The sequence below is a fragment of the Larus michahellis genome, chromosome 3, assembly GCF_964199755.1.
Source record: "Larus michahellis chromosome 3, bLarMic1.1, whole genome shotgun sequence".
NCBI classification, from domain to species: Eukaryota; Metazoa; Chordata; class Aves; order Charadriiformes; family Laridae; genus Larus; species Larus michahellis.
Window position 1 is genome coordinate 69476279 of NC_133898.1, and position 25061 is coordinate 69501339.

At 46.6% G+C, this 25061-nt stretch overlaps 1 protein-coding gene and 1 long non-coding RNA gene across 3 annotated transcripts; both read left to right on the forward strand.

Moving 5' to 3' along the window:
- The first annotated feature begins 267 nt into the window (after positions 1 to 267).
- Positions 268 to 8855, forward strand: SGK1 (serum/glucocorticoid regulated kinase 1). 2 transcript variants are annotated; one of them, XM_074580671.1, is made up of 12 exons: positions 268 to 595; positions 3314 to 3389; positions 3825 to 3900; positions 4347 to 4451; positions 4921 to 5004; positions 5108 to 5239; positions 5527 to 5639; positions 5845 to 5968; positions 6310 to 6405; positions 6523 to 6678; positions 6785 to 6874; positions 7609 to 8855. In XM_074580671.1, the coding sequence occupies exons 1-12, from the start codon at positions 364 to 366 to the stop codon at positions 7774 to 7776; spliced, it is 1452 nt and encodes a 483-aa protein (XP_074436772.1). In that variant the 5' UTR covers positions 268 to 363; the 3' UTR covers positions 7777 to 8855. The 2 variants fall into 2 exon arrangements, with proteins under 2 accessions (XP_074436772.1, XP_074436773.1); XM_074580672.1 differs by lacking the exon at positions 268 to 595 and adding an exon at positions 2999 to 3202.
- Positions 8856 to 11020: 2165 nt separating this feature from the next.
- LOC141740084 (uncharacterized) lies at positions 11021 to 24350 on the forward strand. The gene is made up of 3 exons (XR_012585878.1): positions 11021 to 11111; positions 23688 to 23774; positions 24167 to 24350. It is a non-coding gene; the product is annotated as an uncharacterized LOC141740084 (long non-coding RNA).
- The last annotated feature ends 711 nt before the right edge of the window (positions 24351 to 25061 follow it).

Below are 25061 nucleotides of genomic sequence, written 5' to 3' on the forward strand. Positions count from 1 at the left end.
GCCGGCAGCCGCAGCCCTCCGCCCCCCGCGGGCAGCCGCAGCCCCCCGCACCGCCTCTCCCCCTCCTGGCGCGGAGCCCTTTTTTTGGAGGCGGGGGGGGGGGGAGGGGCGTGGGGGTACGGGACCCGCGCCGTGGCGTGGGGGGAGCGTGGGCAGCGCCTCCTTCCGTGGGGCAGGGTTAGCCGGTGCCGGCAGGTCAATTAGGGCCGGAGTGGCCCCCCCGCTCCTCCCCTCCCTTCCCCCCCCCCCCCCTCCCCGCCGCGGCCCGTGCGTGTGCGCGCTGATTACAGTAATTTTGAGGGTGATGTTGCAACGGGGCAGAGTGTGCGGGGCGGCCCGTGCTGAACTTTATAACGCTCCTGCATGTCAGCCGCCCTCGATATTGCGTCCATAAAGGGGTCAGCGGGAGCGGCGGCCGGCCTCGCCGCTCTCGCCGCCTCCCTCCTGCCTCCGGGCCGCCCGGCCAGGAAAGGGAGTTATTTGGGATTACGGCGGCGGCCGGGAGCCCAGTCACAGCCTCAGCGCTGCCGCGCCGCGCCCGGGGTCTCGGCGGGGAGCGAGATGAGGGGCAAAGAGGAGAAGTCGTCGCTGAAAGGTGGGTTCAAGCTCTCTGCCGGCGGGACACCCCTGCCCTGGCAGGAAAACCGCTCTCCACGGGGGGAATAACCTCGCCGAGCAGCGGGGCCACCGCGCGGCCGGGGCACCGGGGGATACAGGGGGGTGCGTGCGGGGTACAGCCGGGACAGCGTTTGGCACGGAAAGGGGCCAGGTGGCTTGGCAAAGAGCAGAGGAGCCCTTGCAAAAAGACCGATGCAAAGCGGGGGCTAGGGCAGTGGTGTAACCGACCGGAGGGGGGACAGCGGGGGGGGGCCGCGATGGGGCTGCGCCGTGGGCACTTGAGGGCGGCGTGGGGGGCCGCGGCGGAGCGGGGAGGAGGGAAGTGGGTCGCAGCCCCTGGCAGGTTGTGCAGAAGAGCCGGCGGAGGCTGTGCCGGCGCCTGCCTGGGGGCTGGGAGCCGCTGGCCTCTGCGCACAGCTGGCGGGAGGGCGGCGGGGTGGTAGCGCCGCCGCCACGTCGTAGAGCCCGGAGGGAGATGCCGGGGGAGCAGCGAGCGGGGGACGGGAACGCCGGTGACCCTCAAAACTGCGGGTCTCGAGTAGTTTTTAGCAGCAGCCCTCTGAAAGCAGTCCAGAGGGGGCAGAGGAAACTGGCCGCTCCTGTGGCAATCTATCAAGGTTTTGGCGTTTTCGGTTTATTTTTTTGTGGGTTTGGGGCTTTTTTTTTTTTTTTCGGTCTTCGCTTCCATCAATGAGAGTGGCAGTTTTTGCAACAGAGTGAGAGGAAAGCAACAAGTGGGAGAAACTAGAGCCCCGCCAGCCGCAGCCGGCTTTTCCTTGCTTCTCCCGTCGCCCCTTCCTTCCCTGGCGCCGGCTCCCTCGCACTCCCCCGCACCGCGGCGGCGGGGCCGGGTAAGGCTCCCCCCGCCCCCCCCGGTAAGGATACTGGCGGCCCGGTGCAGAGACCAGCGGAGCCGGCAAGCATCCCGCTTTGCTCAGGGCTTTGCAGAGCATTTTAAGACCTGTGCCCACCTCGGGGGGGTTATCTCTCTGCTCCATCCGTCTTGCTGCTCAGGCTGAGATGCAGCCTTTGACGGCTGCTGTGCCGAGGTGTTTGCCATCACCGCCCCCCACTCCCCCCCCCCCGAGGCAGGCGACGCCGACAGTTTCCAAGGGCTGCCGCCCAGCGGCCGGCTGTGGTTCGCCGGGGGAGGCGGCGGCAGCAGCGGGTGTAGGGAGAAAAAAAAAAAGAAGGGGGGGGGGGGAAGGGCTCCGTGCGGGGGGAGGACGGGGGCAGGTTGCAGCTGGAGCCGCTGGCTGCAGCCCAGCGCCTTTCGCTCAGGCAGCGAGGCGAAATACGCGCATGAATTAACGTGCCGTCGGGTGGAAAGTTCCACCCGCCTGTAGCGCACAGGAGCCCGGCACCCCCCCGGACGCGCCGGCCTCCTGCGAGGGCTGCAAGGGGGGGATGCGGCCGGGGGGAGGATGAGGGGGAGGGAGGCCGTGATACGCTTCGCTGTGCCTGCTTGAGCCCCCCTCCCCCCCCAGCCCCGGGCGGGGGTCCCCGGGGCAGCATCGCTGCGCCCTGTGCTTGGTGCATGCACCAGCGCTCCTTTCGCGCCCCGGTGCGCCCGCAAGGAAGCGAGTGAGCAATTCAGGCCCGGGTACACGGTGTTCCCAAATGACCGTGTACAGTGGAAACAAAAACTGCAGACCGGGGATGATTTTTTTTTTTTTTTCCTTCCCTTGCTGCACTTGTCCAGTTCTCGGTCATCTCCCCGCCTTTTCTAGAAGCAGATCTTTGCGCTCTCTTCCCAGGTTCAGGGGACTGGGATTTATTTTTTCCTTATTTCCCTTTTTATTAAAAAAAAAAATCTAGGGATTTGGGTGGGGTTTTTTTTGTTTGTTGGGGTTTTTTTCCCTTTTCCCTTTCAGTAGCGTCCCAGCCGGGATCAGGGCAGTGCAGAGAAGAGACGTTTTGTTTGTTTTATTGAAAACCGGGCAGGAAATCTTGTTCTCCTGAGTCACCGCGTCCCCTTATCGCCGCGCAGCCGGGGCGGCGGGACGGCGGCGGGGTCCGGGAGCGGACACGGGCTGCGGCGTCGCGGGGGGGACACGACGGCGGGACACACTTTAGGAAAGAGCTGCTCGTCCAGGACAGAGCAAGATTTCGACTTGATATTAAAAGAAGGGCCTGGAAGAGAAGCGGGGGACGGGGGAAGAGCAGAGAGAGACGGGGCCGCTGTGCCAAAAAAAAAAAGGGGATTTGATGCGTTTGGTCGTGGATGCTCTGCATAGTGGGGATGCTGGGGGGGGAGCTCCCCGGGGGGTGCGCCTATGGTAGGGCAGTGGCGGTGACGCCAGCGGCCGCCTCCGAGGACGTCGAGGGCGGGGGGGGGGGGGACGACGGGACGAGCGTCGCCGCCCCGCCCTCCCCCCCCCCCAGTCCCGCCCATCACCGTCGCCACTTAAGCGCTGTCGGTTGTCTCGCCGAGGCAGTGCGGTGCTGGGAGCCGGTGGTGTCGTACGGTCGTTATTTATCGTTGCCCCCCCAATTCGCTCCAAAATGACCGTGAAAGCAGCCGAGGCGTCTGGTCCTACTTTGACTTACTCGAAGATGAGGGGGATGGTGGCCATCCTCATCGGTGAGCGGCGGGGGGCTTCTTCGAGGATGCTCAGGGGGAAGGCTGTGATTTTTTTCTGGCAGGATGGCTTAACGATTTTATTTTTCTTTTCCTTGTCCTTTTACTTCATAGCTTTCATGAAGCAGAGAAGAATGGGACTAAACGACTTCATTCAGAAGATAGCCACCAACTCCTATGCATGCAAGCAGTAAGTATCAGAAAATTTGGTCGAATTTCAGTCACAAATATCACTACGTATTGCAACATCTAGTAAAAAAAAATACGTTTGTTTACTGTAATGCCTCTGGCATGACTGTTACGGAAGAGTTAATTGATCTTGAGGTGTTACTCACTTGGCAACAATCTTTGTGAGCTGGGTTTGGGAGAACTAAGTCGGATGGGATTTCTAGTGACCCGTCCCTATTTTGAACTGTACTTACAGTATAAATATATTTCTCTGTATGATGGAATTTACTTTCTGTAGATTAATTTTACTCCTTTAGTCGAATAGATTGTTTCAGTTGCTTTCTGTAATAGCCCAAACCAAAACTCTTTTGATGTGATACATGCATGCCCTCTGGCGGAAAGATCTGCCTGATGCTTCTGGTAACTCTTCTAATCGTGCATGCTCTTATCCTTGCAGCCCAGAAGTTCAATCTATCTTGAAAATCTCCCAGCCTCAAGAGCCTGAACTTATGAATGCTAATCCTTCTCCTCCGGTAAGTAGATTTTACTCAGTGAAGCATTTTTAGAACATCAAATCAGCCAGTAATAGAAGTGTAGCAAAATTAGCATCATGAGTATTTTTTTAGTTCAGCTCATAGCACGCTGATGTAATTGGGAAAAAGAGTAATTGAAACTTTGTCTTTTCCCAACATAGAGAATAAATTAAAAAAAAAGAACTTGATTAGTTGTTACTTCATTATGGAATATGACTAAGACCTCAGCAAGAACTTTTAAGTAAGCTACGGCTATTTTACTTTTCTTTGGCAGTACCTAATAGCTTAAGGTATCTGGTAGAGGTTTAATTAAATTTTTAGTGGTAAGAAGAGTCCTAATCTTCATTTTCAAGGTCACTTCACTTGTATTTTTAAAAAGATATTGTGGAGACTGTCACTACCAAACTGTTTTAATAAATGTGGTTTCTGTCTGTCTGTTTTTCTAGCCCAGTCCTTCACAGCAGATCAATCTTGGTCCATCATCCAACCCACATGCCAAACCATCAGACTTTCATTTCTTAAAAGTGATTGGGAAAGGCAGTTTTGGGAAGGTAAGCTTAACTTTTTTTTTTTTTTGGTTGTAATTTATTTACTCTTCAACTCTTGTATGTAATGCCTAAGGATCAGGTTTGTACTGGCTTCAGTAAATGATGGCCATTTAAACCAGACCCCAAGCATGTTCTGCTGCCCAGTGCCTGGCGTCCTCTGTAGCTTCAGGGAGAAGGAGTAGGGTGCAGCACCTGAAAGAGCCGTAAAAGAGCCAGGGAATGAGATGCACTGGTGCTGGGAGGAATATGTACTTGGCTTTTGGAAGGCAAAGAAAATAGATGTAAAAACTTTGGGCTAGATTAATATACCAGAGTGGTAATAGCGCTAGGCATTTCCAGCAAAGGGCTTGCACATTGAACCAGAGGGATGCAGCAGTGCTCAGCAGTTAACATAGGGGCTTGTTTCCAGTTGTGTTTTCAAGTTGTTCTGTATTTCAGTATTGCTCAGTTCTGGGATTTTATCCTCTTTCAGGTTCTCCTTGCACGGCATAAGGCAGAAGAGCAGTTCTACGCTGTTAAGGTCTTGCAGAAAAAAGCAATCCTGAAGAAGAAGGAGGTAAGCTGCTTCTTCATGATACCATTGCAATGTCCATCAAAGATATTTTTACTGCTATTACTAAGCAAGTGTACTAAACATGGATGATTTCTTATGTTTTCAGGAGAAGCACATTATGTCAGAGCGCAATGTCCTGCTGAAAAATGTGAAACACCCCTTCCTGGTCGGGCTTCACTTTTCCTTCCAAACTGCAGACAAATTGTATTTTGTCCTAGACTACATCAATGGTGGAGAGGTAAGCAGTAAGAACCTGAAATAGTATTTCCTATCATGTGCTCAGTGGTAGGGTAGACCTTTTTCACCCTTCCTTTTAAATAAAAAAGAGTTGCAAGGGGAAGAGTCATGGGGGAAAAGTTACGAGACTGAATGTTTCCAGCCTGCCAAGTTTTGAACTACCAAAGGATCGTTAGGCCATTTCCTGCTATTGTTCTCCCTCGCTATATATGTTGAGTCTAATTAAGTGCATTGTTAACAGGCTTTGGCGCCGTTTACACAACTTTGTTCTCTCTCTGTCTCCTGTAGTTGTTCTACCATCTCCAGAGGGAGCGTTGCTTCCTGGAGCCGAGAGCCCGATTTTACGCTGCTGAAATTGCCAGTGCACTGGGCTACCTGCACTCCCTGAACATTGTTTATCGGTAAGCAGCCTTGCTCGGTTTGTCAGACTGAAAAAAACCCACCTGCTTTGTTGAATAAGCATTGAAAAGTTGATCTCAATATGAGCTCAGAATTGCCTTTAATATTTTTTCGTGACTTAGTAAAGCTCTGTAAACAACTGCACCTGAAATATTCTCACTGTAGCTCCTCTAACGAATGCTTGTCCTTTTTCATCTCTTCCTACAGCGACTTGAAGCCGGAGAATATCCTGCTCGACTCACAGGGGCACATTGTCTTGACTGACTTTGGACTCTGCAAAGAAAACATCGAGCACAATGGCACGACCTCCACCTTCTGCGGCACACCAGAGGTACGGCCAGCCCTCAGCCCGCCACTCAGAGCGGCAGCAAGTGCTGTCCTTGTCACGGAAAACTGACATCTCCCATGTATATTTACAGCTGGTTAGACAAGCAGGGGGTATTACGGGTCTTGTATTACAGGCTGCCAGTGAGGACGTGTAGGACACGTAGAGCTTATTGAGCAGGAGAGAACAGCTCTCAGGCCGTCTCCCTGTTTATAAAGAGCTTGCAGCTTTCCGGTAGCTTAGGTATTGCTGGGATTCAGTAAGCTGCTTTCATTCAAGAATGGGGAGGCTTTCCTAATTATAGAGATCCCTGTGGCTAACGCAGCTCTCTTCCTTCTCTTACACAGTATCTTGCTCCTGAAGTTCTTCATAAGCAGCCCTATGACCGGACTGTGGACTGGTGGTGCCTTGGAGCAGTCCTGTATGAGATGCTTTATGGCCTGGTAAGCGCGAATCCTTCGTGGCAGATCAAACCAGCTTACTCATCCTTTCCCTGCAAGAAACTGCATGCCCGCTTGTCAGCCTCATTAACCCGGGTCTCTCCTTTGCCATTTCCACAGCCACCCTTTTACAGCAGGAACACGGCAGAAATGTACGACAACATCTTGAACAAACCCTTGCAGCTGAAGCCAAATATTACCAACTCGGCTAGACATCTCCTGGAAGGCCTCTTGCAGAAGGATAGGACAAAGAGGCTTGGCGCCAAGGAGGACTTTGTAAGTGCAAAATGCCAGGTGCCTGTAGGCAGCGCAGGGGGATGACTAGGCCATACTGATTACATTAGCTTGGGTCTGAATTAATCTATTTTTCTCTCTGTAACAGATGGAGATTAAGAATCACATCTTCTTCTCCCCAATTAACTGGGATGATCTCATTAACAAGAAGATTACACCCCCTTTTAACCCAAATGTGGTACGTATCATTTCTAATTATAGAACGTACAGAGAGTGTCTTTTCGCCCCTTGTCTTTGTGGGGTGCCCAGGAGCCGGGGGGAATTGGCTGGATGGCTGTGCTTGGGGAGCACAGCTTTCCCTTCCCCTGGGGCTGTCCACGCAAGGTTAAAAATGGGAGGTAGCTGACTTTTTGCTGATAGACAATCTAAATTTAGCTTTTTTTTTTGGCCTCTCACATGCTTCATTTGCATGGCTATTTTAAAATAATCCCCAGCATCCCTGTTTTACCAAAGGGGGAAGGTAAGGTGTAGAAAGCAAGTCGCTTCCCAAGGGCAGAGTTATATTTGGCTTGTCAGATACTAACATCTAAAGAGAGGGATCTGGTTGTGGAGGTTGTTCTCTTTCTGAGCATTTTAGAAACTAAATTTAATAACTAGCCCAGAGATCAAAGTCTTCCCCTGGAAACGGCTGCATGGCAGAGTGGCGTGTTTGCGTTTGGCTTGTGTTGCATGAGCTTAGTTGGATGGTAGCATATTAAATTGAATCATCTTGGTTTTAGTGAGACAATGTGCAGCAAGATACAAAAAAAAGGTCAAACTAAAACTGGCAAAGGCTGTTAAACAGTGGGCCCGAGGGGATAACACTGTGAGTCTCCACTCAAGGATGCTTGTCCCCATTTTGAATTGCACTGTGCGCTCACAAAAACGTTTGGGTCTAAATGTTGCATCTTTCCTTTTCTGCCCTTTCCACAGAGTGGCCCCAGTGACCTGCGACACTTTGATCCGGAGTTTACAGATGAGCCAGTCCCCAACTCCATCGGCCAGTCCCCGGACAGCATCCTTATCACCGCCAGCGTCAAAGAAGCTGCTGAGGCTTTTTTGGGCTTCTCGTATGCCCCACCCGTGGACTCTTTCTTGTGAACATTTTTCTTTCTTTCTTTTTTAATAATAATAACTATTATTATTTTTATTTTTGTTTGGCCTTCTGGTGGAACTGCCAGTTGACCAGTCATCTTGAAAGAGAATTTGCACATTTCCACCATGGCAGCTTTGCAGCCTTAATTTCAACTACACTGTTTGCTGGAAGCTTTTTTTGAAGAGCACATCACTCTCTAAATGAGCTTTACAGGCTTTTCATTTCCATTCGTTCTTCCCCCAAAGCGGTGCTGTCTCCTTGGGAAAGAAAAACAAGAGTGACTGCTGCCATAGACTGCTCCGGCAGATCGTAGGAGTAAGAACAAGCTGTTTTGAAATCGTGCTCCGAAAAGCCTTGCCTGAAGATCTAGCTGAACGTGATAACGATTTTATGAAATGTGCCTTTTTCTGATGAGATCTTGTGAGCTCCAAAGCTTTCCCTGTTGCAGAGTGTGTTTCTCAGTTCATTTATGTGGGTTTACTATGTGAACAAATGGTATGCGTGTGGTCTGCGTACTACAGATGGACGTAGTTTAAAGCATCAGTGTGACACTTGCAGGATACCACAATGTGGGGCATTGTTTGTTTCTTCCATATTTGGAAGATAAATTAAGTGTAATTTTGAAATTTCTTTTGTAAATCTATACAGTCAACTAAAATTATTGAAATGGGCTCACAATTACTTGTATCCAAATGCTTGAAGAAAGCATTGCTGCTATGAAAAAAGATTTCTATTTTTAGAAAGGGTTTTTATGGACCAAAATGCCCCAGCTGCAGTCGGTCAAAGCTGTTGGTTTCTTTTTTTTTTTCTTTTTTCTTTTTTTTTTTTCTTTTTTAGTTTAAAAGATGTCATCTGTAAAATGGGCATTATTTATGGTTTTGGGGTTTGGGGGTTTTTCATTCCTGATTGTATGTATTGTAAAAAAGGTCTGTACATTCAGTTGTAACTCTAGATGTATATTTAAACTTACAGACTTACTTGTAATGTATACCATCATTGTAATGTAATATAATTAACATGGTTATATGTATCATATTTTTTTGTGACCAAACCCATTGGTTTGCAGTAAAATCCTGAAAAATAACTTCCATAAACTCTGTCATGTTTTATTTTAAAACAAAGGTTTTCTCTCTGAAAAAGTTTTAGTTTTTTTAAAAAATAAAGAACAAGTGGTGCTGGTGGATGAGAAGCTCAACGTGAGCAGGCAATGCACACTCACAGCCCAGAAAGCCAGCCACATCCCGGGCTGCATCAAAAGCAGCGTGGCCGGCAGGGCAAGGGAGGGGATTCTGCCCCTCTACTCTGCTCTGGTGAGACCCACCCTGTAGAACTGCATCCAGCTCTGGAGTCCTCAGCACAAGAAGGACATGGACCTGTTGGAATGGGTCCAGCAGAGGGCCATGAAGATGATCAGAGGGATGGAGCACCTATCGATGAGGACAGGCTGAGAGAGTTGGGGTTGTTCAGCCTGGAGAAGAGAAGGCTCCGAGGAGACCTTATAGCGCCCTTCCAGTCCCTAAAGGGGGCCTTACAGGAAGGATGGGGAGGGACTCTTCATCAGGGAGTGTAATGATAGGACACGGGGTAACGGTTTCAAGCTGAAACAGGGTGGATTTAGGTTGAATATCAGGAAGGAGTTCTTTAAGGGTGGTGGGGCACTGGAACAGGTTGCCCAGGGAAGCTGTCAATGCCCCATCCCTGGAAGTGTTCAAGGCCAGGCTGGATGGGGGTTTGAGCAGCCTGGTCTGGTGGGAGGTGTCCCTGCCCATGGCAGGGAGATGGAACTAGATGATCTCTAAGGTCCCTTCCAACCCAAACTATTCTATGATTCTATGATTAAGTCTGAGCTGCCACTCAGCTAAGAAACCTGTGTAATTTTGCTAAGGTGTGTAATGGTTATTCCGTCAAACTGTACCCACGCAAGTCTTATCATGGAGACACCTTAGCAAAATACTTGGTTTTCCAGCTGTGGGTGTTGGAGTGGGTGTGTGTCAATGTGGGTGCCCCTACATGGTACAAATGTTCACACCTCCTCAAAATGAGTTTCTCTACCTCTGGCAAAGTGAAGGTACTGCTCTCTGCTGTGGACGAAGCATAACTGCACTTGAAGAATTAAGTCCTTAAGTCCGTTGTATAACAAAAGCCTTGAGCTGTTTATCACTATGCTGTAGACATATGCTAAAAGCAGATTGTAGTGAGGCTGATGGAAACTCTCTACGTGGGAGTCCATCCTGGAGCACTGAACATTGCTGCTATGAGGTAGGGCAGTGTAATGCACCCTCAGTTTGCCAGTGTGCCAAAATCTGTATCGGGGAGGCGGATTTCACCAACTGATCATATGCTCATCTGGATGGGGTAAAACTGACTGTTCGTCTAAAACTGAGCTGTTAAATACAGGTTTTTATTACTGAGTATTACTGTGTGGCCTGCAAGCGGGACTTTCAGCCAAGAATTATTAAGATAACCACTTCTGGGGTGATCACACTCAATTTCTTCTGCACGGTGATGGCTGACTTCTTTCTATGAGGGACTGAGTGTCTGCACCTTACTTACAGCTCCCATTATCCACTGGTTACTGCAGTTGGTGGTCTCAGCAATTCTGAGAATCAAAATGAGCCGTTGCTGAGAAAAACCTGGACAGAGTCAACTGTTGCTCAGGCCACTGCAGTAACAGCAGTGTGAGCAAAGCTCTCATGGGGGTGATAGTTCTATTCATCATATTTCCGAGATAAAAGCATGTAGTAACTTTCCATCTTTTGTTATCCATTGGATGTAGGAGCAAAAAAACCAAGCCTGTATGGTTTCAGCTGTAAAGCGTGTCTGGGAGACCACACTCAGAGATGAAAATGCTAATTTATAGCAGCCAAGAAACCTCTCTCCTTTCAGATCATGTCAGTATACGAAAGAGATGCTGCCACCTCCCCCTCCAACCCCAACAACCCCCAAATTCACGCATTCAATAACTCTTTGAATAGTGTACTGACAGGTTTTGCAAAGTCTTACAGTGCTATGAGGTGCCTGAAACATCTTTTGTGTTGAGGACTTGTAGGCTAGAGATGTTAAAATATATAGTGCTAATTTGCCCCTACAGAAAATCGAACTGTGCTTTTCAAGTGATAAAGTTCTGCAGTACGCTTTATCTTTGCCTCACATTTCCCAGGCATTAGCAAGGTGCTACGTGCAGATACGCAGGGAGAGAACTGCAGCCCTACAGTACCCAAACATTTAGTAGTATCTATCGTTTTCAAGAAAAAAAGCACTGGAGTCATTAATAATGAAGAAGTATGGAACTTTGGTGACTCAGAGGTGTACCTTGGGTGCCTTTCATCTTTGCCAAGATGTAGGTATTATTTTAATGGGTTACTTTCAAAAAGCAATGTCTGATTGTCATTTTAACTGTTCTACCGTGCATAGGCTCATTATGCGGCTGTTGCTTTGTGCAAAAGTCTGCAACTGCTAGCAATGAATATTCAACACAGGCTGCCTCAATTCTTTAGCGTAGAAAAGGTGAAAAAATTATCCATGTTTTTAATCTCACTGAATTTGATGTATTACAGTCATGCCTGAGGGGAAGGAGTCTATGGCAGTCAGCTGTTTTGGGGGTTGGTTTGTTTGTTTTACAGAATGCCCTGTCTGTAAGGTCTATATTCCCTTTAGAGAAAAGTCTCTGGACTGAGAAGCAAAGGGCTAGGACTCCTGAGATCCCAGCGGACATAGATGTTATGTGTTATTTCGACTAAGAGCTGAATTTATGGTTTAATTTCACCCATTTATAAAATGGAAATAATAATTCAAATTTTCTGCTGGTGGCAGTGTTGTAACTGCCACCAGCTGGGGTGGCTCCACTTAGCAGAATGGTCAACCCAATGAACCTTAAAACACTCCTTATATTGCATTTTGCATAGCGAACGTGCCTGGGCTCTCATACACCCTTTGGATGGAGTGCATTGATGATATGGACATAAACATTTTAATATGTAAATTCAGAAGTTTCACGTGGTTTAGTCTGTATTACTTATCTCTGTGTACCATGAGCCATGTACCGTTTCACGAGCCTTAGGAAGATAAGTGAAGCTTCTTAGTGTGACAGTATTTTTCTTGGGCTCCCTCTATACTTAACCAGCAGTTACTTCTGTAAGACAGTCTGCATGTTAAGCAAGTTAATCAGGAGATGCCTGTTTCTCCCCCAAAAGGTTTTTAAAAAGTAGTCTATGCCCATCTTCTGTACGCTTCTCATAAAGAGCCTGTAGAAATTAATGAAGAAAACCACGATTTTTGTATGGCCTTGCACCTCCAGTGAAACAGTTTTACAAATAGCTGAAAAAAATGAGGGATATTGCTCAGAAAAGAGCTTTGGGTGGTGGTCCTAATTGGGCATCTTACCTGTGGTACCTAAAGGGTAGACGAGATAAATCCTGGCCCATATGTACTCTTCTAAGAAGTGAAGTGAAATATTCTACAACATTACTCTCCTGTTTAACAGGGCTAGAGTTACCCCAGCAGAGGTAGTAAGGTGGTTTCTGACTCTCCCCACATTTACAGTTTCTGCTATCAAGACCAACATATAAAGATCGGGATAAAATTTTCCATGCTGGCAGGAACTGTCTATGGAAAGTTTCCACAAAAACGCTTCCAAAACTACTTTCCAAAAAATGAGGTTTAAAAAAAAAAAAAAAAAGCATGCTGTCCAAAAAAGAAACTTTAAACAGTTAATACAAATACGTACTGCATATATGTTTTGAATCAGAGACAATTTGGCCAGCAGATTGCTTTAGTGTCAGGTAAGGCTCTAAATACAAGTTCTCTCCTTTGAGAGACTGAAATCCAGTAGTTTGTGGCTTTCCTGTACTAGTACTGGCATTAGAGTAACAGTATATAATCACTACACATTTCTGTTTGGTCACCTGCAGTTGTGTGAAATGAGTTTTCCAACTTTGGATGTTTGCAACCCCGGAGAGAGCAGGGGCCTGTTGTTTATTCAGGAGTTTCCTCCTGCTCCATTTGTTGGAGTGAAAGAAAAGGGGGGTGGGGGGGTGGGGAAAGCGGAGACCTCAAGCCTGGAGAACCTCGACAGTGAGGTGCCTTCTGCTGCGCTGCCAAAGAGCCTTTGCCCCCATGTCCAAGGGCTGGAGAAAGGGGTCAACACCCCCACACGGTCGGTCTCTGCTCTTTGTACGTGGTACCACTGACCCAGCGCCGGGGGGGAAGCACTGTCCTACCCGAGGACCCGCCGGGACGCGATCAGGAACCCCCTTGAGCCGTTTCCCCAGCAGTGCCCGTATCTGACTGTGGGAGACCTCCAAGGGACAGCTGCCCACCGAGGGACCGCTGCCACCCCCGGGGGCGGCCGCGGCGGTGGGTGCCAGTCTGGACCGAGGGTGACACCCTGTGGTAACCTCCCTGCAGCGCTCAGCTTCTGCCTGGGAGAGGAAGGCGTTGGAGCGGCCGTAGAAACTCCGGAATACGAGGGCGTTGGAGCTCGTGCATCTGGAAAATGATGTCCCCCTTCCACACCTGGAATGGCGATTGGTTTAAGTGAGGGGCAGGAACGATCTCATCGCTCCGGTTCCTCTTCCACGCAGACGTCACCTCCCGGTGGCAGAGGTTTTTTCTTTCCCGAAGCTGTTTTCCTTAATCAGCCCTGACAAACCCACCCTTCTGTCAGGTGCAGTCTCCTCTGTAACATCCCTCTCTGGATCCACCTGCCTTTGAGATGCACCCAGCTAACACAAGAGTTTCCTCCACTTTTTCTTTTTTTTTAGTGCATAGATCGTTGAGTAGTACAAAAAACACTGTTTACTTGCTGTCTCCCTCCCTGTCCTCTAGCAGGTCGGGATAAGCAGCACCAGATGAGCAGCAACAGGCAAGAACAACATTGCACCATGTCCTTCAGTCGTTGTTTATTTGGGAAAATTGAGGTGTTTAGGAAAAGGTCCACAGCCTCAGCCTCTTTATTCGGTAAGGGTCTATTCACTGAGTCAGCTCTCCCCACCGTGCAGGAGGATGTGAGGAACCCGGTACTCCGTGAATGGTCCCTCACACATTGATGAAGAGAAAATATCCCGCAGTTGAGGCCATCTCTTATGAATGTAATATATGAAGCACACAAATAAGTGGTTTATAGGATAAGGCCTAAGCCTTCTTAGACTTTATCCTTCTTTCTCGGTACCCGTAAACATCCTTCCTTCTGCACTTTAGAGTCTACGCTTACGAGTGTTCTCTGGTGGCTTGATACTGAGGTTTTGTGTACTGGTATAGAAAACATCTGTATCTTTCCTTTTGTAAAAATGTAATCTTCATTATAGGATACTGAAGAGTGGAGTAGAGATGTAACACAGAGTCCTGTATGGCTTCAAAAATATATTGTCAGTCAGTCAGTCAGTTACCATTTTTGCTCTTCTCAGGGAAATCAACTCATTATTTCAGATAAATGCACACACTATTCTTAAGATAGCTGTGCAACTAATGTCTCCTGAGGTACAAAGTATATGCCATACAGAGAAGTTTCCTGCTGAGAACTGTGCTCTATCAATTCAGTTGTATATGCTAAAAATAGCCTTTGTATGGATTTGAACAGAAGTAATTTGTGCCATACAATGGCAGTTACTGACTGATTGTGCTGAGGTACGTTGAAATAAGAAATAGAGATGATACGTGGATATGCAGCTTTTCAGAATGGTCAAAATAACCCATTTGCTTCTTTTAAGTGATGACCACGCAACAAGCTATGGGACATACTTTACTGACTAACGATAAAGAGAGTCTCCGATATGATTTATGTTTCCAGATTTGGGTCTGAAGTTTCTCTGCGCTTCAGGATCACTCAGCTTCAGAGTTGGGATAACATGCATAGCCCTGGCTAGATGCCATCCTTAAACTCAAGAAATAGAGGCTGGTGGTGTAGGTACAAGCAATTCCAGCCATCGGGTTGGTTATAAGTTAAAATTTACTGACGTATTTTGAATTATGAATTTGCAGACTTGGGACTAAACCTTGTAAGAATCACTTCTGCTTATTAAGACATTATCCAAGTACTATTTTATTCAGCCCTGTATATGGAATATCATCTCACTGAGATACGTTGAGCCACACCAGTAAACAGTCTACGGCTAAGTTAATTCAATCATATCGCTTTATAAATATGGGGTCAGACTTGAGCCAGCCACCGAGTCTCCCTTCACCAGTGACTTTACAGTTTACAGACAGGAAAAGGTACCCAGGGAGAGCAACTGATCTCACCTGTCTTAAACAGAGGTGGTGGGCCCTCTGGAGAGGATGTTTTCTTTCTGTTGCCTACAAAGGGAGTTTTCACTAACTGGTAAATGCAGTCAGTTAAAAGAGACTCTCACATACACACACACACACACACACCCCGCAAGTGATCATTCAACATGTGCATATTTTGCTCAACATAGCCATATATTTACCAGATCACATTATAGGCACATGGGATTGATATCAAAAGGACGTAGAGCTAACTGGAAATCATGCAGCTCGCTAGGGACTTGAAGTATTTTACCTTTGCAGATGCTGATAAGCCCTGCTAGCAATTAAAAACATTTAGCAAAGAAAAACTGTATTTGTTTAAAACATCACTGCAAGCCAGTAGAAGGTTTATCAGATGTGATGATTAACACACTTCCAAAGCATGGGTTTTTAAATTATGGTTTACACATGACTAGTGATATACTGCTCCTTATTTTGTGGTCACTAAAAAAATATTTCAGCATCTGAGAACAAGGAGAGAAGAAGAACAAGTAGCCTACAAAATGAAAAGTGCTGGAGAACAAGGACTATGAAAAGCAAAAAGAAAAAAAAAATTGTTTTATTTTTTCTAAAGCACCTATCACTTTGGCTATCTGCCCTGAAATATACATGATATATTAACAATTATTAACATGACATTGCATCTCTTGGCATGTTGCCATAATGCAAAATATTGTGACAGGTAATGGCAGAGAGCTGGAAATAGATAAGATACTGGGATACTCCATTAGAAAATCATTTGCAGAAGAGCAGCTCTTGTGTGAAATAGTGCCAAAACCTACAGAGAGTTATACTAAATCACGTAAACCTGTAAACCATTTTTTCATACAAGATGAGAGCATCATTAGTGGAGACATTCAGCTAGCATGAATCAGCCCAAACATTTGGTGAGGGCCTGTCACCATCTGGGTCAAAAATAATTCACCAGCTGTTCATGCTAAAATACCGTGGTTAGTCACTCTGAGCCAGGTTATAGAGCCTTCCAACACACAAACACACGCAGCGTCTTCACTCCAGTTCTCCCTTTGGCTTCAGTGGGACTATTTATGTGAATAAAAGTTAACGCTGGTGAGTACCTGGCCTACCACTGCATGTACTCTAGCTCTTGCTGATGCATTCAGATGAGCATTTTTCCATGTGATTTACTGTTTGCCCTCCCTCCACTCCAACTGTGCAACTTCTGTGGCAATGGACAGGCCAGACGTACAATGTTGGTTTCCATGTCACCTTGATTGGAACAGCCTGGTAAGAAAGAGGGGTAACAGAGCTGGTGAGTTCCCTCGCCTTAATGAGCCATTGCCCATCAGCTGAGGTACCCTCTGTCCCTGCTGGAGGCTGCAAAGTAAAACCTACAGGGTTAAGCTACCTAAGGCCAATTTTACTCCACAGCTGGGTTAGGCTAACAGTGATGATGGGTTTGCACAGACTACAGAGCCAAAACAGCAGTTCATTGAACCAAATCAGGAGGGTCCCATAACCCTCCTCCTTTCTGTCCTGCCCTGGGGCTGGCACAGAATAAGGGTCCAGCACAGAGATGGGGAGCTGTGAGGGGGGGCAGGACCTTGCCATTTTGGCAAAAGTGAGACTTTAATGTGGCTCAGTACTCTCATGCAGATGTCAGAGCTGTTGATGGTCACTCAGCTGGGCTGTGGAAAATCCATCCCTTTGAGTCCTGTGATTGTAACTGGAGGTTACAGGTGGTGACTCGAGGCTGCAGGTGGGTTGTTAGTTGTGGGCAACAGGACCTTCATTGTTGTTTAGCCTGTGTAGAACCCCCACGTATCGGGGCCCAGGGCTATGGACCACAACAGCAATGTTCCAGCACGCACTTGTGATGTTCATGAACCATGCAACATTTTCAAAAGGTTCCTATGTTTGGACTATAGTGTTCACATGAAGGGTCTGAGAGAAGCAGTGTCATCTTCCAGATAAGCATCAACTGAATCCAGATAATCTTCTCTTAAGTATGTTCATGCAGCTGGGTTTGTCTTCCTATTACGTAGTCAAGTCTCCAGCCACTCTGGAAACCCAGGAATGCTCAACTTAAGTGTCTGAATGCAGTTCAGCATTTTAACTTGATAAATTTGATAAATATAGTTTTCTAAAATTATTTTGGAAAGATCACTGGTTGTGAAGTAAGAAAAAACAGTGTGACCTTGATTCTCACCTTTCTTTCTGTCAGGTTGATGCTGGCACAGCACCGTTGACTCTACTGAAATCAGTCTGAGCTTCTGCTGTGCAATTAAAAAAAAACAACTGGTCCCACAACTGTTTTAAAATTACACGCAAGTTTTTATAGTGAGAATAATTTTTGACAATGTATCCTTACCTTTTTCTGCTGGGAACAGCTTTATGTCACAATTCTAAATGAGACAAATCCCAAATATCTACAAAGTGTGGGCAATTGCAAACAGGTTATTTGCATCTATCCTCTGGAATTTTATGGGTGCACATGAACAAAGCAGTGGATATTTTTTGCATGTGTAGCCAAGTATATGGTCTCTATTCAGTGCTTCCATTTCAGGTCTTTCATCTGTTGCAGCAAATACACCTTTATATTATCATGTCATCCTATAAGGCCTCTTCAAGTAAAAAAAATAAAAATGCTGCATGGGTCCCAGAATTGCCTTTTTGAATAGACCATTTAAAAACAGAGATCAATACCCTTCCCTGGATGAGAATTCCAGAACTCAATTTTCAGTGGTCTTGTACTCTTGGCACGGTGCTCATTGCTGATGGATGACACTTAGGTATACTGTATTAGTCTTACAGGCACATGCAGTACCCAAATCCATTACATGTGGAGACAAAATACACACTGCTCACGGTTTAAAATCCAGCAGCTATCTATGTAACCACGTATCAAAACCAGGATCTATTATTATATCTCTCTACTTATCCATCACTGAGTAGCAAATTGTAATTGCAATTTGGTTTCACAAAGATGACAACTGAAAACCCATCACCCTGGTTGCCCCTGACCCTCTCTGTTTGTCTGCCCCTTGTCACATCCCTGTCTCTGTGTCCCTGTCAGATTCAGACAAGAGTATTTTCCCTATCACCAGGCAATCTCACATCTTCTCTTTTCCCACCATAGATGGCCCTTAGTTTCCTATACAAGGCACTGAACTGCATCCTCAACAGCTTCCTTTCTGAGTGTTTTGGTTCAGGTTCTGCCCTGATCATGGCATAGCAAGTCCCAAACAGTCTGACACTATTTTTTAAAAATTGTAGACAACATCTGTAACAATATGCTGGCAGATCTAAAAAGCAGGGACTCACACGTCTCTGTGGTCATGCCAGCTTTTCCTGCATCAATCATCTACTTTTAATTTAAAGGAAAGATTTTCTCCTACCTGAGATTTTGAATTCATAGACTCACATGACACTTGGTGCAGAGTCATTAGGTTCCACGTTAGTCCTGGAGGCTCTAAATTCAAACAGAAGTTTATTCCTATTTGAAAGACTGCAAACTTCGTTGTCTCAGTCCTTTTTAAACAGGAGTTTTCAAAAAGGGTAGAATTTAAAATAATTTAAAAAAAGCGGGGGGGAAACATCTGCTGTTATTTATGTCAACATAAGCTACAGTAAGGCGAAAGAGCTGTACGGGTTTTCATAATTAAACCTGAACCAAAATTTGTCCATGATGGTTATTACTACTAAATAGGCGAGTCCTGCTACAGAACTGAAGAGCCTGGCAGTAATCTGTTCCCACGATGCTATCCGGTTTCATTTTTAGCTTTAAGCACAATGCTTTCCATTACCCTTCCTAAATTTAGACCGCCTGTCTTTACAGGTTTAGATTCTCCTCTTACGTTCACCGTAAATCGGGGAGTCTTTTGCAACCGCCCTAAATAAGGTGATGCGCTAATGCTAAATTACTTGCTGGCTAAGGATAAAAATACACTGATTACACCATCAGGATATAAAAAGGATGTTAAGACGCTTGTGAGTTCAAATGTGGTATTTCCAGGAAGCTTAGTTCTCTATAAACGTGCCTTTTTTTTTTTTTAATTATTATTGAAATCCACACTCCGAAAAGGCAGCTGGAAAAGCGCCATTACTGAAATGAAGAGTCACTTCAGAAGCTGATTACATCAAATGCAAAACCTGCTCCCCTTCCCTCCTTTGAATATAGCATCGGCTCGCCAATATATTCCAGAGCTAGGATTATAGATCTTTCATGCTATAAATTCTTCATCAGAAAAGGATTTTAATTTGTTTTAAATATTTTGTACTGATTTCCCCAAAACAAGCTAATTAATGACATCTCCTTAATGACTTGAATGACAAGCTAATTAGTTAATTTACGCTCCGAATATGACAAAAGAGAATTTGTAGGCACGCAAACCCAAACTCTGATAGCAGGTGCATCTTGAAATTTGCAGAGGTATACTCTGATATTTTCTCATTCTACGTACACTACTTCTATCTGCAGCCTTTTGACCTCAGCAGCACCAAGAGCATAACAGGATAGGTTTCCTACCCTGCAGGTAAGTGACATAAGAGGCTCTTCCCATTTGGATTAATCCAAAGGCACACGACAAAAGTACCAGTTTGCTGTGATTATGGGTTTAAGAGGAGGCATGGGATGGCATCCCAGAAGTAAGAAATCCCATTTCCCAAACCATAGCTCGAACCTGCGCCTGGGAGGACACACACCCTGCAGCCAGGGTGTGCCTGCATCAATGCACAGGCATCCTTGAACTGGATTTAAGGTACCTGTAGGCTGCTGTCCCAAAGGAGCTGATGTGAACATCCCCAGCCCTGTGCGGGGGGCTGCTAGCAGGGACCTTGACTGGTCAAACATATTATGTGCTTCTTAGCTAGGTTTGACAATCTCCACTCAATTCTGCTGCAGGAGCACCGTTAGCTTGATCGATGCTTATCCTAGTTAACTCTGACAGCAATAGCAAGCAAGACGTGACAGCCGGGCTTTCAGTCTAGTCTCAACAGACCCAGAGGGGACATGCGGTGCTCACGTCAGCTGTGAGCCTGTGCAGAAACCACACGTGCAACGTTCTTCACTACCGCTTGTTTTCAAGTTTGCCAGATTAAGTTTTGACCAAGTGCATTTCCCTGTCCTGTCATCACACCTTCTGGTGGCAACAGGCTTCCCACCTTTCCTGATACGTAAGAGAAAAGTGTCAGGTGGTATGCCACAGGTCATCTCTTGCCTCACTCAGTTCCCACCGTGGGAGGACAGCAGTGGCGCTTGACTACTGCCACGGGCTATCGCTTCTCCCAGATCTTTCTTCTGTCTTTCTTCTTGATGATTTAGAATTACTGTATTAAGAGGATGGCGAATGATCAATCCCTGTTCACTCTCTCAGTGTCACTTGTGATTTATAAGACAGTCAGCTAGAGGTGAGCAAAAGAAATTACCAAGGGGGTGATCATCCACAATTTAGTGAAAGGCCAATTTTATTCCATCCCAGAGTCTTACTTAAGATTGTCCTGAACAAGAAAGGGCAAAAGTGATGTTGGCAAGGACCGAGAAGTGAACTGGAGGAGCATCACACTCTTCCTATACTACACAGACTTCGTTGCAGTGATAATGCTGCTGAGAGGCACTAGCTGTCATGGATTAAAGGCAACTGATGCTTGTGAAGTGCCATGAGGAATAAAATTGTTCACGTATATGGTGGATTAGCTGTTCCTTCCAAAAACGTGGTACATAGCGGAGCACTGGAAAGAGTCTGCTTCAGTTTCTGCTCCAACCATCCCAAATGTCAGTGGCCCAGCGAAGCAGGTAGAGGTTTTGCTGTCTCTGATACCTCTAAACCACTACTTGCTGCCAGAAACATTTGGACGTTTTTCAAACACCTTCTCTAGGTGTCTGCCATGCTCCCTTCACAGCTGGGTCTTGCAAGGAGTGACATTTGTTGCAGTTTGGCAAGCACTCAGATTGCCCAGTGACAGTATAGCCAACACATTTGGTGTCCTATCATGAATTGCTCACTGCCTGGCACCTGTCCTCTAACAGGAAGCAGCTGAACTGCCCCATAGCTGATGGGGACTGCGGTGGCTCCAAGTTTCATGCAGGTGGATGGGCCCTTTGTCTCCTGACCTCCTTTGGTGGAGCACAGCCAAGGTGATGCCCACAGAGGGGGTGAGGTTAGGAAGGCGAGTAGACCCAAAAGAGGACTGAAGAGCAAGGAGATAACTGGGGAAAGGCTTTGCAAAGAGTTGGGGGCAGAACATGGAAAAGGAGAATATCTGCAAAGGTGCATATGAACTCACTAAATGGTTTACGTAAACCATCGCTCATGGAGCTGCACAATGTTTGGCAGCTGCATTTGCCATTGATATCAGGTGATTCATGAGCAATGCACAGCTTTCTGGGAAGAGACTCTTTTTGTTTCCCGTTGCCTGGCCCCTGACCCGGTCCATCAGCAAAGGTGAAGTTCCCGGTGGTGTGCTAGGGGCTGTCCACCACAGCTCCGGGCTATTGTGTGCCCTTATCTCCTGGAGCAGCAGGATGTGTGATGGCCCTACTCCCCTCTGGAAAAGCACACTGAGGCCTGCAATTGCATTATTCATGGAAAAATACAACTTTCCAGCAACGAAACCAATATACATAGCCTATGGCTCTCTTACACAACCTGTTCCTTTTATAGGATGAGGTGTCAAGGCGAGGCCATGTTAAGACCTTGGGATAACAGGTTAAGTAAGGCTTCGACCTGACACTGCTGCAGCCACACAGAGAGCGAGAACTGCATGGTGCAGCTCTGGGGGCAGAAAAGTGAGCTGCAACGTTGCCATGGGGAAACATGGGGGCAGCTGTGGGAGGCCTCAGACTGCTGCAGGGAAAAGGCATTTTCGGTGCTCCCTTCCTGTTGTTCCGTGTGTGAGAGGCACGGGGCCCATTTAGCGACTGCTGCTGCCATCCCTGGCCCTGATTATTTATATATTGCATAGCATATCACAACAAATTTGATACGAGCCAGCTGCAACACCACTCGCAATGGAGATGAGACAACCACTTGCTGAGCACGGCCTCCACGGAAGAGGCAGGGTAACCGAGGGCACGGCACTGCAGCAGAAGCGGTGCCTGACTGAGTGTGTCCCTAACGAGTTAAGTTGCTGCTGCCATCCCAGACTAGATCCCCGCATGGCTGCAGTGACGAGGCAGCAGAAGTGCCACAGGCAGGGGCATCTGCCAGCACACTGGCAGACTTTGGAGTAGCCACAGGGCTAGTCGCAAATCCGGGTTAATGTATCTTGCCTCAAAACCTCCTCTAAGGTCCTCATTTACTGAGCTAGCCACAGGAAAGAAGGAGCACAGAATCTAATTTAAAATCCTTATTTTAATTTGCCCTCTTATTAGTGAACATTCCACTCTTTAATTGTGGCCTAACCACTTCAAAATATTCTCTCAGTGCACTTATTTTGGTATGATATAACTTTTCTAAGCTATGGTGTTTTTTATGGTGTGCACGCTCTAGTACAGAATTAAAGTGATGTTGTTTTCAGAAAAATGCTCAGCTCGCAAAGCAGAAATCTGTGTGAGAAGTTTCTCCAAAGTAGTTTGATACAAACAGTTATTCCAGAATGATTCATCCCATAGTAGAGTCCCAAGTGAACTTCTTGAACTGAAATTTTCCTGTTCTTTCCTGTCACCTTTTTGTAAAAATATCGTGCTAGTGACCTCTAGTGGAATAAAAATAGACAAATTTTATTCTTTTAAATTAGGTCCAAAAAATCCCTGTTAAAAGCAGTGGATTTTTCTCCTCAAAAACTGTATTAATCTGAACCCCATAAAACAGGAGCTTATTTCGCTTGTCTATGCTCAAGAAACACAAATCAACAATACAAAACCTGCTTCTGTGGGGTCATGGTGTCCTGGGTTGAGCGACACAGGACTAATTTCTCTTCTAATGCTGGGGAAAACTCCACTTTTGGAAGACTTTAGTGTCTGAATTCATGAAAATATTCACTTTATAGCCAGCTGGCTGTGTAGGATTCAAGGTCTCAGTGTTTTCAAGCCCTGCCAGGTGCAGGGATGGGGAGGAGCGAGGCCTGGGCATTTGATCCAGGCTGGCCAACAGTATTATTTCATACCATGAAAATCACATTCTATATAAATTAGAAAGTTTGCTGCGTAGTTTCTCTCTCCCTTGATGGCAGCGGTCCAGAGGAACTTCTTGCCCCAGTGCCAGGCCCCTGCTGCCTTCCCTTTCTCCCGAAGCCGTAGTACTCGCAGTGTCTGACATTTACTGTCCACAGCTGGGAGTGCACAGCTCCCTACTGATAGAATTGGCTGAGTATAATTTTTGTATGTCTTACATTAGTATCAGGATTAATACCGGGTCTTTAGTATTATTGTTAATTATTTAGTCTTATCCTATTAAATCTATTTATATTTCTGCCCTCATGTTTCCTTGCTTTCCCTGATTCCCCTTTCCAGGTGGGGAGGGGTCATTGGGTGGTAGAATAATTGTCTAAATGACAATAAATTTTTATGGGTTTTCTCAAACCGTAACACATCGTTCCCATGGATTTCTGTCATGGTGAAGATTATGATATCATTATTACAATAAAGGAAGTACATGACATCTGTGTAGCACATTTACCCGTGGAGTCCGAGGGAAGGGGAAGAGCCAGTAACGGGTAATTCCCTCCCCACCTCTTCTGAATCCCACCCCAGGTCCGCTGCTGTTCATCCCTGTCACCAGAGGGTGGAGAACGTGAGGGCAGTTGGTCTCTTCTGAGGGACATCCTCAATGGGCACCCGGTAAGTGGCACTAGGTATTTATAAATTTGCCCGCTGCTTTGGGCTAGGTACCTTGTTTCTGGGTGCTTGTCGTCTTACTAAACTTCAGCAGCTTTTGTTGAAATTAAGGAAAAAAAAAAATAAATTAAAAGAAGAGCTGTCCTGAGGTGAATGTCAATAGCTGCTGCCAGTACCCACGCCATAGATGGCCACAGGCAGGGCTCCTGATGACTAAATACATACTAACCCACTTAATATACTTAACTGAAGAGTTAGGGGTTGCTTTTTTCCCTTTACTCATAAACATATGAGGCAATTTCAGCAGTTGCCCATGGCTATGAAAAAATGCTACTTGGCTGTAACTTTTTGAGGCACTTTGAGCACCGACTAATTGCTGTCATCTTTCCTTCTAGCTGAGCACCCTGTCCTGGGCTCTCTGGTTGCCTGCCCAGCTCCTTTTCATGTTTCCTGGACAGAATGGCAGCCTGGTACAACAGCCGGCTTCTCCGGTCCCTTTGCCCCGGCTTTGAAAACCTCACTCCGGCCACAGCCGTTGTGATCAGCAGGTTCACTGCATTTAAGATCTGCAGCAAAACTCAGTGCAAAGAGTGTTCTCTCCACAAGCAATGCTAGGAGTAAAATCTGCTTTTGCCAGTGGTCAAAAATATATTTACTTTCAAAAACATTACTGTCGTAATTACTCTCTCATTCTGCCTCGTCCCAATCACTTGAAATTTAGCAAGGGTAACCTTTGTGCCAAGTATGTATGCCTTCCTGTTCCTGCGAAGCCCTGTCTAGGTTTGGTTAAATCAGGAGTTAGGACATGTACAGGCATGCTAGAGCTTAAAAGCTGAAGTCTCTAAAGGTGCTGTCTTCAGTGAGCGTATCCTTCCTTCCCAGCTCCTGGTGCCCGAGAGGCTGCACCTTGCCCTTCTCTCTCCTTGGGAGAAGAGCTCCCCCCATCCACCCACCCATCCCAGGCAACTCTGGACTGAATGGGGCCCAAGAAGTGCCCCATCCTGGAGCCAGATGAAAGCTGAGCTCCAACCCCAGCCTGTGACACAGAGTTGCTACCTGATGCTGGGGAAGTCACTTACACCAGACTTTCCACAGTAGTTTGTTCATTTGTAGATGCCTTGTTTCTTAAACACTTGGAAAATAATTATGATGGGAACTTTACTTAATTGTTTCTGTGGTGCCCAGTGACAGGACAAGAGGTAATGGGCACAAACTTGAGCATAGGAAGCTCCACCTAAACACGAGGAGGAAATTCTTTACTTTGAGGGTGTCAGAGCCCTGGAACAGGCT

Coding starts and splice junctions, on each gene's coding strand:
- SGK1 (XM_074580671.1), top strand. CDS start 364: ATGTCAGCCGCCCTCGATATTGCGTCCATAAAGGGGTCAGCGGGAGCG. Junction 5,005..5,107: donor CAATCCTGAAGAAGAAGGAG/GTAAGCTGCTTC, acceptor TTATGTTTTCAG/GAGAAGCACATTATGTCAGA. Junction 5,640..5,844: donor TCCCTGAACATTGTTTATCG/GTAAGCAGCCTT, acceptor CTCTTCCTACAG/CGACTTGAAGCCGGAGAATA.